Consider the following 18495-nt stretch of genomic DNA (forward strand, 5'->3'; position numbering starts at 1 on the left):
TGACCCTTTGTCACGACTTTTAGGGAGCACAGCAATGAGAGAGAAACACTCACATGACTCTGATGAGTATGTGAGATTTGTAGCCATTAGTGCCACTCCAAGAGCCCTAACCACAAGGGAAGTGGAAGAGGCTTCAGAAAAAGATGCAGAACTGACAGAAGTGCGAAGAGCTATTGAAAGTCTTATGCAGCCATAGCTAATGAGCTGTGCACAATAGGCTATCTGGTTTTACGTGGAACACGTATTGTACTTCCAAAAACATTACAAGCACGAGCACTAGCACTTGCCCATGAGGGACATCTAGGTATAGTTGGAACTAAGCAGCATCTCAGAACCAAAGTATGGTGGCCTGGCATGGACAGAGCTGCTGAGAAACATTGTAAATCGTGTCATGGCTGTCAAATTGTCTCTCGTCCTGATGCTCCAGAGCCACTACGACCTTTACCATTACCTGATGGACCGTGGCAAGATTTAGCAGTGGATCTGCTGGGGCCCTTGCCTTCGAAACATTCAATTCTGGTTGTTGTGGATTATTATAGCAGGTATTATGAGTATGATATAATGACCTCCACCACAACTTCAAATGTGATTGACAGCCTAGAGGGCATATTTAGCCGACATGGACTTCCCTTAACACTCAAATCAGACAATGGACCTCAGTTCAGGTCAGACGAATTCAAAGCTTTCTGTGAATGGAATGGAACAGGGAATGGAATTAAACATCTGAAAACAACACCTAAATAGGCCCAGGCTAACGGTGAAGTTGAGCGTCAGAATTCCTCTATCATGAAATGTATTCGAATTGCGCAGTCTAAGGGACTGGACTGGCAAAAGGAACTCAGGAGGTATGTTACAGTATACAGAGGAATTGTACACAACACAACAGGAAAAAGTCCAGCTGAACTCTTGTTAAAAAGGAAAATAAGAGGCAAGCTACCTAAACTCACATCTGTGGATACAGATCTCGAAGTTCATGATTATGATGCTGAGAAAAAAGGAAAATACAAACTGTACGCAGATGAACACCGCAAAGCACAACAATCAGGTGTAGAGGTTGCGGATCAAGTTTTGATCAGACAGGACAAGACTGATAAATTTACCACACCATTCAGTGCAACACCTCACACAGTAATCAGAAGAGCTGGAAACCAAATAACTGTCGAATCACCAACTGGAGCTCAATATAGCCACAATACAACATTTGTGAAGAGATATGTGGAGAAAGAAACAGAAGACAGCCAGGGTAACAAAAAAGCAGAAGATGCCAGCTGTTCTGGGGACACAAATCAAAAGAAACTGCTAGAGGGATCAGTTAGACCTGTATCCACAACAGAGTGTGAACAAAATGCCTCATATGAGAAGCCCAAAAGGGAACGAAGTTTACCAAAAAAATTTACAGACTTTGTCATCAGTTGAATTCTTGAACTGATAAAAACAAAGTGCTGTTTTGATGTTCAAAATGCAGTAACTTTAAAGCAAGTTAGAGAATGTGGTGTTTGCTAGTCAAATGTTTAAATATGTTGTTTTTAGGTAAGTTTAAGACAATTTAGATTGATAGTCTTTATCCAACTTTGGGGGGGGATGTCATGTACTATAATTGCATCTGTGTCTTTAAGACGGGAAACAGGTGGCATGATGGGAAGTTTTGTAATGTTACGGAGTTTATAGACACAAGAGAAGTAAAGAGTGGTGTTAAAATGTTAACCTGCGTGTGGCTGATTTAATTCAGAAGTATGTGCGATTTATGAATGAACATTTGATGATAAGACACACATACATAACAGTAATCATTAATTAATGTTATCAAATTAGGTATAGATTTCTTAGGGAACTCTAAATAAATCAAAACATCATCAGTATATAGCGAAATTTTATGCTGTTGAACCTTTAAAGAAATACCTTGGGTATTTGTATCCTCTCTTAGTTTTACTGCTAAGGGTTCCATTGCTAAGGCAAAAAGTAAAGGGCTAAACAGACAATCTTGTCTTGTACCTCTTTCAATAGTTACTAGATCTAAGACTATTAGTAATTAAAGCAGAAAGACACAAATTTTTTACATATATATATATATGTATATGTATATGTGTGTGTGTGTATACATATATATATATATATATATATATATATATATATATATATATATATATATATATATATATATATATATATTTATATATATATATATATACATATATATATATATATATATATATATATATATATATATATATATATATATATATATATATATATATATATTTATATATATATACATACATATATATATATATATATATATATATATATATATATATATATATATATATATATATAGCCCCTTTCACACAGTGATACCGGTAAATATCCGGAAAATTTACGGAACGACTTTACCGGTATGTTCAAAAAAGCGCTGTTCACACAGGCGAGGACGTTACGGAAATTTTCCGGAAAAGAGCATTCACACATCCATTCCAAAATACCGGTAAATTCTGACATCATTCACCACAAATGAGCTTTAAACGGCTGCGCTTGTATTTGTAAACATTTGACTAAATTACAAACTCTTTTGATGATCAATATTGTAAACAACTTTCACTGGATCATATTCGCATGTTGAGATGTTCATAATATGTGCGTGTGCTGCCGCTCACAGGCTGTTTCATGGGCACACGCAAAGCTTGAAGGTAAACAAACAACGGCTTATCATAAGCATCTTATCGATGATTATTTGCACAGTTGGCATTAAGAAGAACATATAAACGTGATCTGACTAACTTCTAGCAGCTAAATGTGTCTGGAAAAATATTCAAAGGCTTTTATTCTCACAAACCGCGCGGACGTAAATGCGTCTGACTGTTGTGATTGGCTAAAGCAGACGTCTCACGTCAGCACGTTCTAGACGTGCACGAGCTTATTCCGGAAATCTTACTTCTGCGTTCACACAGCGCAGCATTCCGGCAAATTGCCGGTAATGTTACAACTTCTCTTTCCGGAAAATAGCCAGAACAAATTTACCGGTATTTTCAAAAAGGACCTGTTCACACATACAACCTTTCCGGAAAATTGCCGGTAATTTTCCGGAAAGGTCTGTATGTGTGAAAGGGGCTTTATATATATATATATATATATATATATATATATATATATATATATATATATGTATATACACACACACACACACACACACACACACACACATGATTTGAATCACACGCGAAAGAAAGTAGTTCCTAATAAAAAAGGGTTTTTGAGACTCTCAATAGCCCCTTTCACACATACAGACCTTTCCGGAAAATTACCGGCAATTTTCCGGAAAGGTTGTATGTGTGAACAGGTCCTTTTTGAAAATACCGGTAAATTCGTTCTGGCTATTTTCCGGAAAGAGAAGTTGTAACATTACCGGCAATTTGCCGGAATGCTGCGCTGTGTGAACGCAGAAGGAATATTTCCGGAATAAGCGCGTGCACGTCTAGAACGTGCTGACGTAAGACTTCTGCTTTAGCCAATCACAACAGTCAGACGCATTTACGTCCGCGCGGTTTGTGAGAATAAAAGCCTTTGAATATTTTTCCAGACGCATTTAGCTGCTAGAAGTTAGTCAGATAACGTTTATATGTTCTCCTTAATGCCAACTGTGCAAATAATCATCGATAAGATGCTTATGATAAGCCGTTGTTTGTTTACCTTCAAGCTTTGCGTGTGCCCATGAAACAGCCTGTGAGCGCCAGCACACGCACATATTATGAACATCTCATGCGAATATGATCCTGTGAAAGTTGTTTACAATATTGATCATCAAAAGAGTTTGTAATTTAGTCAAATGTTTACAAATACAAGCGCAGCCGTTTAAAGCTCATTTGTAGTGAATGATGTCAGAATTTACCGGTATTTTGGAATGGATGTGTGAATGCTCTTTTCCGGAAAAATTCCGTAACGTCCTCGCCTGTGTGAACAGCACTTTTTTTAATATACCGGTAAAGTCGTTCCGTAAATTTTCCGGATATTTACCGGTATCACTGTGTGAAAGGGGCTAATGTTTGACTTTGTTTTTATATACACAATTTTGCCATCAAACTATATATATATTAAGGGTGGAGCCGAACCCGAATACGGTATTCGGAAAGGCACGAATAGCGTGTTTTTACGAATACTTATTTCGAACAAATACTTGAAAAATTATTTGTATTCGGGAAAAAGAAAAACACTATATCAAAAAGCAGCGTTTCCTCCTGAGACCACAGTGCATGCCCGCGTGAGTGAGTGAGAGAAAGAGAGAGAAAGAGAGAGAGAGAGAGAGAGAGAGAGAGAGAGAGAGAGAGAGAGAGAGAGAGAGAGAGCGAGAGCGAGAGCGAGAGAGACGCTCACTCGGAGGGCGGGGCGGAGGTGTCTGGCACAATCTTTTCCACAGATACAGACAGAGAAGGCTCGGCTGAGCGAAAAAAATACTTGTCTGCATCACTATTTTTGTTAAATAGATTTTTGTACCTTAATTGGGTTCCAGATGCAGTTTATAAACTTGTAGCGGAGTTTGATCGGGATCGGAAAGTTTGCAATCGGGTGCTCTGTTTACGCAACGTTAGCTCTGTTAGCGCGGTAATTTAGACAATAGTCTGTTGACAGAGTAACATTAACGTTCGTTTATAAAGGTTAAAATGATGCTTGTGCTGTTTTGTCGAATGGTATGCACTTATGGGAGTTATATGGTACGTCTAAATTACTGTCTTTTGCAGACGGCAAGATATATGCTATAGGCTAGTTAAGCTTAGCATAGCTTCCCGTCACTTTTTATTAACTAGAATCTCCTCAAATACATTTGGGCACCCGAATAGAAAAATAGTGAGACTGCTGCTGAGCTATTTCTTGGTCCTTCACCAGTAAAAAAATAAAACTTCATGTTCTTTGTGGAAGAATTTTACAGTCAGTGGAGCTGCAGATAAAACAAACTGATACTAAAACGTTATAATGTGTGCAAAAGTGAAATCAGCAGAGATATTAAACATCTGTCAACATCTCCTATGCATAATCATTCATTTCTTTTCACCTAAGTTCCTTTATCAATCTGGGGTTGCCACAGTGGAATGAACCACCAATTTATCCAGAATATGATTTATGCAGTGGCTGCCCTTCCAGCTGCTACCCAGCACTGAGAAACATCCATACACTCTCTTTCACACACATACAATAGGGACAATTTAGCTTACCCAATTCACCTGTATTGCATGTGTTTGGACTGTGGGGGGAAACCGGAGCACCCGGAGGAAACCCACGCCAACATGGGGAGAACCCAGTCATGGCTTGAACCAGCAACCTTCTTGCTGTGAGGTGACAGCGGTACTCACTGTGCCACTGCGCAACCTTCTATGTAATGTATTATCACATGCACTAAAAGCATCCTCTCCTGATACTGTCTTTGAACCCCCCACAAGCATCAATCCCCTCAATCAGCACAGCTATGTTCTGCTAAATCCTCCACAAGCACCAAACCATCAACACAGCCACATTCTGCCCCAGCAAGTCAGTTTCAAACATAAAAAAAAAAAAAACTTTGTGTCTGTTTTGTGGCAGGCAGATGACAATAGCAGGGCTGTATCTTTTAGTATTATATAGAATACTTTTGCTCTGCCAGATCTCCCGGGCAGGGTTTTATTTAGATTTATTTAGTTAATTTTAGTTTTTGGAATTCTGTCCATTGGGAAGAAGTTCTTTCAGAAGAAGAACAGTTTTTTTGAAGTATTATTTGTTTTTATTCTGTCTATTCAGTGTCCTTCAACAAGAACGGTGGTGGTGGGGTTCATAATATTCACAATGGTATTTTATTAGTTGTTGGTTTAACCATGGATGAGATAATGGCTTCTATGTTATTTTCTTTTCAATGACATTTCTTATCACATGTTCAAAAACAACAACCAATATTGCATATCTATAATTTATATAATGGGTATAATTAAACAATTCTTTCACTATAATGTAAATTAGAAGTGTAATAGAAAAAATATATATTTTTGCGCCATTTTGAATTTTACTCGAATACAAATACAAATACTTTTCCCCCCTCAACAAATACAAATACCGGCTGCTCCGCACATCCCTAATATATATATATATATTTAGAGAGAGAGAGAGAGAGAGAGAGAGAGAGAGAGAGAGAGAGAGAGAGAGAGAGAGAGAGAGAGAGAGAGAGAGAGAGAGAGAGAGAGAGAGAGAGAGAGAGAGAGAGAGAGAGAGAGAGAGAGAGAGAGAGAGAGAGAGAGAGAGAGAGAGAGAGAGAGAGAGAGAGAGAGAGAGAGAGAGAGAGAGAATGTGTTCAAGAGTAGTTAATTATGAGCAGTGAATAATGTAGACCAGTGAACTTCTCAGGAGCTGCTTTACATTTCAAATGTAACCAGAGTCTACACATATACAGTATAGTAATGAAATTTTTAAAGAAATTTGCATTTGTTTGTTAAATTATGCATGCTTAAAGAATGATAAATTGAGTAAAAAAAAATATAATATATGATATGAAATTTGCTTCCATATCAAATATGATTGCATTTCAGGCAGAGTAATTAAAAAAAGTTAAACTACAATTTTAATTATGTTATTAGTAATTATTAATTAACTACTTTTTTGAAGTGACTTACACAACACTGCAAGAGACTTACATTTACAAATTAAATCGCTTTTAAATTAAACTTCTACCTTTTTCTGTTTCTGAACACAGATCCCGAGTTTATTAGTTCTGCATTCATTCAAGAGGATGCAAAGAACAATCCTACTGGTGAAGATGACAAAATTTACTTCTTCTTTACTGAGGTGGCTAAAGAATATGACCTCTACACCAAAGTCAAAGTGCCCAGAGTAGCCAGAGTCTGCAAGGTAGGAATAAAACCTACTAGGTTTTCTTGTCTAGTCGCTTTATGCTTTTACTTTTGATATCTCAGTGTTATTCTGGATCAGAGATGAAATGCTATGTAATTTTTCTGTTCTACTTGAGTTCACGTTTCTTCAACCAGGAACCTCTTCTGTTCCTCAAGTGTCAATCTCAGTTCCTGGTTGGTCACAGCTCTGTACAGTTTAGCTTTAACCATAATGAAACACACCTGATCAATCAACTAAGTCCTTCAGGCTTGTTTGAAACCAACAGATAAGTTTGTTAAAGCAGGGCTGAAACTAATCTTTGTAGGGCTGCGGCCCTCCAGGAACTGAGTTTGACACATCTGCTCTGTTCTTTGTCATTGGTATGTGTTTCATCACCCACTTACAGTATAGACTGTATTTATCTGATCTTTTTTGATGTCTCTGTTTCCTAGTCTGATGTAGGTGGTATGAAGACTCTGCAGAGACGATGGACGACATTTCTGAAGGCACAGCTGGTGTGTGAAGATCGAGCAAGTGGACAGCGATTTAACATTCTGACTGATGTATTCACTGTACAGCACCAACCTGGAGACCCCAGCAGCACACACTTCTATGGCATATTCACCTCACAGTGGTACATGCGTTAACTCTGACCTTGTTTCTGAATCATTTCAGTTACCTTTGCTCCATGATTGATTTCTTTTTATTGTGCGTTTTATGTTATTTAAATGTGTTGTGTGTAGGGAAAGAGAGGAGCTGTCAGCCGTGTGTGTGTACAGTCTAGAGGAGATTACTAAGGTGATGAACGGACCCTTTAAAGAGCTAAAAAAAAGCTGTGAGAACTGGATTAACCCAGAGCCCATACCAACACCACGACCAGGACAGGTAGACCCCTCATTACCATATCATTTATTAATGTGCAATATATTTAGAAGTACATTATACTCTGCAGTTTTTTACATAGTAGGTTACATACAATCACTGGCCACTTTATTAGGTACACCTTACCAGTAGAAGGTTGGACCCCCTTTTGCCTTCAGAACTACCTTAATCCTTCATGGCATATATACAACAAGGTACTGGAAATGTTCCTCAGAGATTTTCTTCCATATTGACATGATCGCATCACACAGTTGCTGCAGATTTGACAGCTGCACATCCATGATGCGAATAACCCATTCCACCACATCACAAAAGTGCTCTATTGGATTGAGACCTGGTGACTGTGGAGGCCATTTGAGTACAGTGAACTCATTGTCATGTTCAAATAACCAGTCTGAGATGATTTGTGCTTTGTAACATGTGCGTTATCCTGACGCATTTTCCTGCTGGAAGAAGCCAACAGAAGATAGGTACACTGTGGTCATAAAGAGATGGACATGGCCAGCAACAATACTCAGGAAGGCTGTGGTGTTGACACAATGCTCAATTGGTACTAATGGGCTCAAAGTGTGCCAAGAAAATATCCCCCACACCACCACCACCACCACCACCACCAGCCTCAACCGTTGATACAAGGCAGGATGCATCCATGCTTTCATATTGTTGATGCCAGATTCTGACCATGCCATCTGAATGTCGCAGCAGAATTGGAGACTCATCAGACCAGGCAACGTTTTTCCAATGTTTTATTATCCAATTTTGGTGAACCTGTGCAAATTGTAGCCTCAGTTTCCTGTTCTTAGCTGACAGGAGTAGCACCTAGCATGGTCTTCTGCTGCTGTAGCCCATCCACCTCAAAGTTGTTACGTGTTGTGCATACAGAGATGCTCTTCTGCATACCTCGGTTCTAACGAGTGGTTATTTAAGTTACTGTTGCCTTTTTATAAGCTGAAACCAGCCTGGCCATTCTCTGTAAACCCTAGAGATGGTTGTGCGTGAAAATTGCAGTAGATCAGCAGTTGAAGTTCAAACTTAAATCCCTTAAGTAAAGTTCCCTTAAATCACCTTTCTTCCCCATGCTGATGCTGTTTGAACTGTAGCAGATCATCTTGACCCAGTCTACATGCCTAAATTCATTGAGTTGCTGCCATGTGATTGGCTGATTAGAAATTTGTGTTAAAGAGCAGTTGCACACGTGTACCTAATAAAGTGGCCGGAGAGTGTACATTTACATCTACTGTACAGTATTGAGCTAATCTATACTATAATATGCTGTTCCACACCTTGCAATATAATATAATATTACACAATACTGAAAGTATGTACCAGTAATTCACCATGCTGTTCTATACATTATATGGATGTTTTATTATATGCATAATAAAAATCTATATTTTACAGTGAAACTCAATATTACAGTTTGTTCAACAGTTCTTTCTAGTTATTGATTTTGATTGGGTGAAAGTTGTGCTATATTATATTAATCCCAGCACTGATCCAGCCTGTTCGTCTGTGTAGTTAATACATTTAGTATAGTTTGACTGTGGCTGATTGACAACATAATGCATTTTTGAAACTTTAGATGAGAATGTAGTTGTTTAGATTTCAGATATGTTGCTTGATAATGGAAATTGCCTGTTTGAAATTAGTTTAAATGATATGAAACTTCTGTGCACCTGTGGCCATTTAACATCTCCACATGTCCACCAAAGCCAAAGTATTTTTTCCAGTTGTTTTAAATGATAGCACTATGTTTTTTGTTTTTTAATATATTGTTTTTATACAATGCCAGCAGCATGACAGGGCACTAAATTTGTGAGTGTTTTTGAAAGAGAGCTGGATGTGTATCATTATTGCTGTGATTGTGTGGGGCACTCGCCTGTGAATCACATCAGTTGTGATACATTCATATCGCAGTGCTGTACACCTTATTTTTACATGGCACTTTACTGTATCATACAATATTAGATAATACAACAAACAGCAAGATGGATGCTATATTCCAGTGCTATCTCTTGGCAAGTGGTAACTTTTTGATTCAGTGGCTAATTCATATGAATTTGTACGATCTCATTTGTACAGTTTAGTACAATTTGCTTATCTCCCAATGACGGTTGGGTTTACTGGTGGGGTGCGGTGCCACACCCGATTTCCACATGACTGAACTGACAAAACATAAAATAGTTATGTTTACTCATGAGATCAAGCTGTATATTCTATATAGAAGTATGTATTTCGTTACTTTCATTCAATTGCTATATTAAAGCCTATAATACATCATACAACATACATTGTACAGTGCATACAGTACAACATCATTCTGCTGTATAAATTACAACATTGTAAAGAAAAGTGCTGGCTTATGCTGTATCATGTCATTTTATACTGGACCATATCCTGCATGCATTGTATTGTAACAACACAAATACATATAGTACAATGAATCAAAACTATGTAGTGCTTTACTAAACTACAGAAAATGTATGCAGTCTTATGGTTGGAGTGCACTGCACAGTTTTCCCCCAGCTTTTTACAGATTTTGAGCAACTGAATGTTTGTTTTGCTAATTCAAGTAGTGTAGATGACAAATATGGTAATGGAAGGAGTACCTAACTACAACAAAGTAACTATGTAACATTTAAGGCCAACATTTCTTATGACTTACTGTACATGGCAGTGTACCCACCCAGAAGCGTTTCCAAATCTGTTCAGGTTTGTAGTGCGTTCTAGTCTTTACATGCTTCTAATTAACTGATGCTGCCTGCATATAATATAAAAAACAGCATATCTGTTAAAATTCTAAAGAAGCCCCTTAACTTTGCAGTTGCTAGTATTGTGTTGAACTCACTGTTTTTGACTTTAACCTGATGTTATATTTCCTGTCTGCTTTGGTCATTCTCAGTGTTTGAATAGTGATCAGAGGGAGCTGGGATTTGAGTCTTCACTGAAGCTGCCAGATAAAGTACTTACTTTCATGCGAGATCACCCTCTTATGGAGAACAGTGTGGTAGCAGTGCCTTTGATGATCAGATATGGTATCACATATACTAAACTGGCTGTTACCTTAACACCGGCATTCAGTGGCCAGAAGCAACACATCACAACTGTTTTGCACCTTGGAACAGGTACGAAAGATTAAACTGGAAAAAAATAGCTGCTTGAATTCATAAAAGTGTGGATGTTGTATAATAATGTGTAGTTCTTATACATGTATACTTAAAGTGTGTGTGTGTCTGTTTTACAGATCATGGAGAGCTACACAAAGTCGCTGTAGTTGGTCCAAATGCAACTCTTATTGAAGAAATAACCCTGTTCTCTGCTCAGGAGCCTGTGAATAATATATTGCTATACAAAGTAATCAGTTACATTATTTAAATAGTTATTCTTGTTTATATTTGGGATATCACGAAGTACTGTATCATCTCTCCCCTCTAAATCATAAAATAACAACTAGTGAACATATGCTAATTGTCCTCACTCTTTGTTGTAGGGTGAGGCTGTTGTGGGCTCTCCTCACTCTCTAGTGAAGTTACCTATCTTGGGTTGCTCCTTGTACTCTTCTTGTGAGGTGTGTGCGCGAGCCGGGGGCCTTGGCTGCATTTGGAGGCATAATAGGCCAGCTTGTGCTATGGCAAAGTATTTCAGACATAAACACTCACTCACATAAGCAAAAGTCTTCTTTTGTTAATCTTTTTTATACATTATAATTGTCATTTATGTTTAAGGCCTGGTGAAGTGGTGGAAGCAGAAGATTTGGTAAGGCAATGCAACAAACGTGAAGGTAAGACAGTGTTGCCTAAAATCTACTTAACATATGCTGTCAAATATTACAGTGACAAACCTCAGTGAGAAATACCTGGCCCACCCAATCAGGAGGCCGACTTTGTCCCCACATCAGATAACAACAGTTTTTTTGTAATGCATTTCAAAACTGAGAAAGCAGCATACATACGATGTGACCGTGAGGTTTAAAAACATGTTTTGGCTAGCCAGGCTCTTTTACAATCTTGATTAAAGTATTCTGCTTTGATAATTTTAACCATTCTAGCTGCATTAGATGAAAGAGAACTTAATTTGGCATAAAGTGCAGATTTCTGTGTGCATCTCATGTCTTGGCGCGCATTACCAAACGCACTTCCCTTTTAATTCATTTCTTGCAGTCATAATTCACACAATTGAAAGTCTTAAAGAATGTAAACAGTTCAGCAGCACTGAGTAGGATAATCGAGAGATGTATCGGGCCCGCTTAAACATTATAGCATTTTTCTCATGGAAAGAGCACATATTAAGTTTACTATCTGTTAATGACGCACAGAAACTGACAAATCACAGGCAGTTTCAGTCGTGAAGTTTGTGCAAAGTGCAACATACAAAATTCAAACACATGTGCAAAGCAATATCAAATATCAGTATAGATATTTTGATACATATCCACACATGATCTTCGCTTTGCCTTTCTCGCACACTCTCTTCTCTTGACACGCATAAACAATATTGACCTGTATAAACAATATCGAGATGCTAGTAACTGAATTAATATCAATATCACTTATTCGATTAATTAAATAAGATTGCTGTTAAAAGTACTCACAGGCCTGTGTGTTCTCATTCATCATATTCATTAACTCACCGACTAACAGAAGGACCCAGCGCAGTGAGCGCACCAATCCATGACATAAAACCACAGAAATTCTCTGTTAATTAAGGCAGAAAAATTTAAAGAAAAAAGAAAATGTATTTTATAACATCCTCGTTTAGGTGGTCGCCGTCAAACATTCAGCCCAAATGCTCCGGTAAGACCAGAAACATGAATTCTTCCCTATAGCCTATATGATACTTAATAGGTGATTCCCCTTTATTTAAGGATATTTAGGGAAAGTTTTAAGTATTTCAGAGCAAGTAATAAAATATAGCCTATGTTTCGTTGCGCTCAGCAGCTATTAACTAATAAATCTTTTCATGTATTTAAGAAAAAAAAAACATAGCCTAGCCTATAAGGTTGCCTAGTTTCTGCTTTCACTCACCGAAAAAATGCTCTGTTTAATTAATTAATACTTAATTAATATCATCATATCTAAATACTTAATAAATAATTTTTCAAACCTTCTTCGGTGTTTATTGTTTTTAGAAAATATCTAAAAAATTTTTTGTCTTTCAGATAGGTCTTTGTAAAATGAAAGTTTAATATGGCTTTAAAACGGTTTGCTGTATGTAAGTTATTGTATATACCTAAATTGGTTTAGCTTGTATTTGTTTTATATTGGTTTATTTATTTAATGTGATTTTATTATATCCAACAATTATTTAAATTATTTCTACATAGCTTAGGCTATTTTATGACACTTGTTTTGAGCCTACAAAAGTGGACACGAAATTTGTAAAGTTTCATGTCTTTCTGTTGTATTCATATTGTGTATTATCTCCAAAATAAATATCAAAAAGAAAAAAGCTGTGCAGCATCAACAGAGCTGTGCGCTCTTTCCCTCGGTCTCACACACACACACAGGCATCTAAATTTGCACAAACACACCTTTTAAACTTGACAAAAGCTCTTGAAAACCTGTACTTGCTGCTGTGTCTTTAATATATGGTAAAGATTTATATGCGTTATTGAAACATCAAGGAGGACGCAGCATAGGAAAAAGTCACTTATAAATGAAAACTTTACTATTTTATGCAACAGCCTTACATTTAAAAGGGAAGCATAAGGGCAATCATAAGCAAAGAGACCCCTAGCCTATAATGCTAGATGTTTTCTTTCCCTTATTTATTTATTTTTTTGGCACATACTCGTTTGCGATCAGAAAACTGTCCTCACTCCGCCTTTCCTTTCACTCCGCCTCGAAACCCCAGTTGGCCCGTTTTGGCCCAAGGTATTCAGCAGAACGAAAAAGGCCTGGCCGCTTGCCCCAAGAAAGCCCTGATTTGGCCCGATTAGGCCCCAGAAGTGACAGTAGAATTGCGACTGGCCTTGGCTCGCCCTGGCTCGCTCGCTTTAGGCGCGATAGTGGAAACGCAGCTATAGAGCGCTATGGTAAAGCATGCTAAATGCCATATGTGCAGCGATTAAAACTTGTTATATGTTTTATATGCGGAATAAATGCTGAAAACTGTTTTTGATAGGCTATAAATGGTAATTAGCTATCTACATCTAACAAGTAGGCTAATAAGCAAATATCTACTATTCAAAAATTTGTTATAAAAATGCTAATGTCCATATTGGCTCTTGTGTATTAAATAATAATTAACAATTATATTAAGATTTTGTTAAAAATCACAAAATATAGAAAATGGTATGAAATGTTGATATTTTTATTAGGTATCATCTCAAAGTTGGACATTCCAGCATTGTGAAAACACTAGTTACAGTTATTGTAAAGACTATTATATGCAATAAAAGCAATATGGGTAATTCTATTGCAAGTATAGTTAACATTTCAAAGTTTTAAAATTAAGGAATAATACTCTTTAAAATCTTTTAAAAAGCATATTAAATTGTTATTTTTGAGCTTTTGCCTAACATAAATGATTAAATGTTTTACTTTTAGAGAAATAAAGTTTTTTAAAATATTTTTTATATTATAGCAATAAATATTCTTATATATATATATATATATATGTAACGTAAAATTATATATCATATATCAAAATATTTAAATGTAAAATGAATGAAATGCAAGACAAAAATTACTTAAAAAATGTTTATTAGAATTTTTTGTTTAACTTGTTACACATATTTCTTAATGTAAACAACACACCCACAATAAACCATCAAGATCCTGGCTTGACAGCCATATTTATTACAGAAATAAACACACAGGCATGTTAATGCCATTTGAATTTCAAAACATTTAATGCCATTAAAGAAAAAAAAACTATTTCCAAGCTGGATTCTAAGTGGACTGCAAAAAAAATGCCAAAACATAGGCATTGCAAATATAGAAAATTTTAAATTTTAATAGCAATAAAGTATTGAATACAAACAATTGTACTCATTGTAAAGTTGTATTGCTGTGAGTTGAGTTGTCCTTCTTTACATTCAGCCAGTTGCTAAAACAGTCCAGTCTGTTGAAATTATCGGTGGACAATGTGGACCTTTTCTTTTGAATGATGTGAACTGAGAGTGCAACGCAATCTCATGGCAATTCGTAACTTTTTGATTTAGTGTGCACACACACAGACTCAGACTAGAGCTTGCACGATTCTGGCCAAAATGAGAATCGCGATTTTTTTTGCTTAAAATAAAGATCATGATTTTCTCACGAATCTGTAGATGTAAAATAACGCTTAATATGAGATTATTGTTTTTTCTCAAACATATGGTAAAACAACAATGTTAATATTAGGTCTACTGGTTTCTATAAATAATTCTATTCTACTTAAAATAATTCTAATTGACAACATTTTTTGACCATTTAATTCACTGGTAAAATCAACATTATAGTAGTTATTCTGACACTGTAAACATTTATTCTTATGCACAACTGTGTGTTCGCTATGAAAGAAAAAACAAATTAAATGCTTGTTGCAATCATAACTCTAAAATGCGTTGTGATTATTTAAATGATGTGCACGCTTTCGGTTTTATTTTCACTGCTAAGTTACTCAAAGCATATGCAGGTTCTGTTCACTGAAGTAGACGCGCACGTCTGTCATTAAGTAGGGCGTGCACCCGCACAGTCAGCAGCTCATGTCACGTGTGATTTCCCGGCAGCGAATAAAGCATTATATGAAGAAAAAAATGACATTTTTAGGTGAATTATACCTTATAAATACAGTATGTGACTCTTTTAACATCATTTGGAGGTGTCTATGTTGCTGAGCAATGTGTTTGAAACAATGAAAAAACTGCGCAGCTGCCTTTGCTTCTCTCCTGAACTTGAAAATATGATTGACAGAATCGTAGAAACGCTGGATTAAGATCATCTAGGGGATCAAATCGAGATTGCAATCTTTTTTCGGTTAATTGTGCAGCTCTAACACAGACACACATATTCACACTCGCACACACAAGGACAGGACAGGGCAGTCGGAGCGACTCCCTTCAGATTTAACACGCATTGCGTTCATCAAATTTACTTAAACTAAGCATTCTGAAGTATGGCTGTATTCCACAAGGATTCTGACACAACAACGCAAAGAAGACACTTGCATTTAAGGGAGTCAAACTTCAACATCAAACTTAATAAAACATTGGTGGGCACATGCTGAAAGGGAGTGGAATGCGCTGTCTTTGACAGCTCGCGACTTCATTTGGCACTGCATTTACATGGACACCAATACTCCGCTTTTAATATGATTAAGATAATACTCTTATTGAGAGTCTACCATGCAAGCAGCGATTTGTGATTACCTTAAAGGACCACTAAGTCACAAAATGTGGAGGTTTTTCTTTCTGCGGTATCAAATTCCATTAAAACAGAAATTGAAAGATTAAAAATGAAACACCTGGAATTAGATAAAACTCTGGAGGAAATGCTGGATAGCCTGGTAATGCGGCATTAATTATTTTATACTGAAACTTGCCTTCAAAAAGTGCATATATATATACACACACATATATATATATATATATATATATATATATATATATATATATATATATATATATATATATATATATATATATATATATATATATATATATATATTAAGTACAAGTATATACCTAATATATATATATATATATATATATATATATATATATATATATATATTCATTCATTCATTCATTCATTCATTTTGTTGTCGGCTTAGTCCCTTTATTAATCCGGGGTCGCCACAGCGGAATGAACCGCCATCTTATCCAGCAAGTTTTTTACACAGCGGATGCCCTTTCAGCCGCAACCCATCTCTGGGAAACATCCACACACATATACACACACACACTCAAACACTACTGACAATTTAGCCTACCCAATTCACCTGTATCGCATGTCTTTGGACTGTGGGGGAAACCGGAGCTTCGTACATATATATATATATATATGTGTGTGTGTGTGTATGTGTATATATGTATGTATGTATGTATGTATGTATATATATATATATATATATATATATATATATATATATACATACATACATATATATACATACATATATATATATATATATATATATATATATATATATATATATATATAGAGAGAGAGAGAGAGAGAGAGAGAGAGGGAGATTTTTTTTGATTTTACAAATCCTTTTATTAACAAGCAATTATTTAACAATTGATTTACAGCTCAAATCAATTCATTTATAAAAAACAGCTCTTCATTAATGACAGAACACAAGCCATCATCGCAACACCATTCAATTTTAAACACATTAATTGCTTTCATCATTTTATAGTAATTAAAATCAACAATAATTCTTGATTTTACTAGGTTTTTAAAAACTACTACAATGTTTTTACCATTCCTCTTTTCTATTTTATTTTTTCTTGTAATATAAATAGCTGATTTTGCTTGACCAAAAATAAAATTCAATAATTGACATTTATATTTGTTTTGTCTTTTATATTTAAAACCTAATATAAAACATTGTTTCGTAAATAAAAAACCAAGTAAAGAAACTAAAACATTTAAAAAAACATCAAACAGAGGAGCAAGTCTTTTACAATACATAAAACAGTGAAAAATTGTTTCCCTTTCTAAACAAAACGGACATTGATCACTCACACTAGAATTTATTTTAGTCACAAATGCATTAACAGCTATAGCACCGTGTAAAATTCTCCACTGCAAATCCCCCGATCTTTTATTCAATGGTGGTTTATACAATATTCCCCATTCTGGTTTTTCTTCTTCTGCTAAACACAGTTTATCTCTCCACACAGTGTCAGATCTCTCTTTTAAAGTATACTTATTATTTAGTTTCACAATATTTTTATAAAGCACTTTCCCTTTAACTGTACTAAAATCAACATTCCCATTTTCCTTAAAACATAACAATGGACTATTAATCCCAGAATTTTCAATCTTAGGTGTAAGTGTAATGTCTGGGAAACAATCTTGATCATTAGGGAAAATAATACCTTGACTGTAACCTTCAATTAAAAATTTTTCTTTTTCATTTAAAAAACTTTTCAAAACATTCAAAAATTTTGTAACAAACCTCACCGATCTAATTCCCATATATAAAGCAACATTTTCTGCATCTCTTAGTCCAAAACCCGCCTTGTCAACAATGTCTCTTAGTTTGGTCATTTTGTTGGAAATAAGCAATTCTTTTAGTCCTGGGGTATCATCTTTTGTTACATCAAGGCGACTGCCAAGAAGTACTGGTTCTTCAAGCAGCCAGAAAAGAGATGTTGTTGAATCTGCCCGCGAATGTTTAAAAAGTCCCCATACTTTAAAAATACTTTTGTAGAAAGAAGGTATTCCAGTCAGATCTAGATGCACATTATCTGTCAAAAAAAGTGACGCATGAAGATTCAAGCCATTTATTCCACGTAGGATGCATTGAGCTAAAGGCCTCCACACGAGATTTTCAGGCCCATACAACAACTTCTGAACGAATTGTAGTCTATATGTGGCTCCCCTGCTCACAAGATTCACCAACCCTTGGCCACCTTCATCTCTTGGTAGAAACAGAACACTTTGAGGTGTCCAGTGCAAATTGTCCCAAAAGAAGTTGACCAGTTCTCCTTAAATTTTTGGTAAGAGTCCAGCAGGTGGATCAACACAAGCAAGTTTATGCCACATAGAGGAACTCACCAAATTGTTAATAATGAGTGTTCGTCCTCTGTAAGAAAGTTGTGGAAGCAACCATTTC

At 36.0% G+C, this 18495-nt stretch overlaps 1 protein-coding gene across 2 annotated transcripts in view; it reads left to right on the forward strand.

Annotated features, from left to right (window-relative positions):
* Positions 1–18495, forward strand: part of sema4f (sema domain, immunoglobulin domain (Ig), transmembrane domain (TM) and short cytoplasmic domain, (semaphorin) 4F) — a 137289-nt gene that overhangs the window by 111851 nt on the left and 6943 nt on the right. For both annotated transcript variants that reach the window (XM_005166554.6, XM_678693.10), the window contains exons 7-13: positions 6704–6858; positions 7293–7474; positions 7584–7725; positions 10625–10847; positions 10967–11076; positions 11213–11358; positions 11448–11503. In XM_005166554.6, the coding sequence (XP_005166611.1) occupies positions 6704–6858; positions 7293–7474; positions 7584–7725; positions 10625–10847; positions 10967–11076; positions 11213–11358; positions 11448–11503 (1014 nt within the window). The remainder of the gene's footprint in view (positions 1–6703; positions 6859–7292; positions 7475–7583; positions 7726–10624; positions 10848–10966; positions 11077–11212; positions 11359–11447; positions 11504–18495) is intronic.

Source organism: Danio rerio, chromosome 7 (assembly GCF_049306965.1).
Source record: "Danio rerio strain Tuebingen ecotype United States chromosome 7, GRCz12tu, whole genome shotgun sequence".
NCBI classification, from domain to species: Eukaryota; Metazoa; Chordata; class Actinopteri; order Cypriniformes; family Danionidae; genus Danio; species Danio rerio.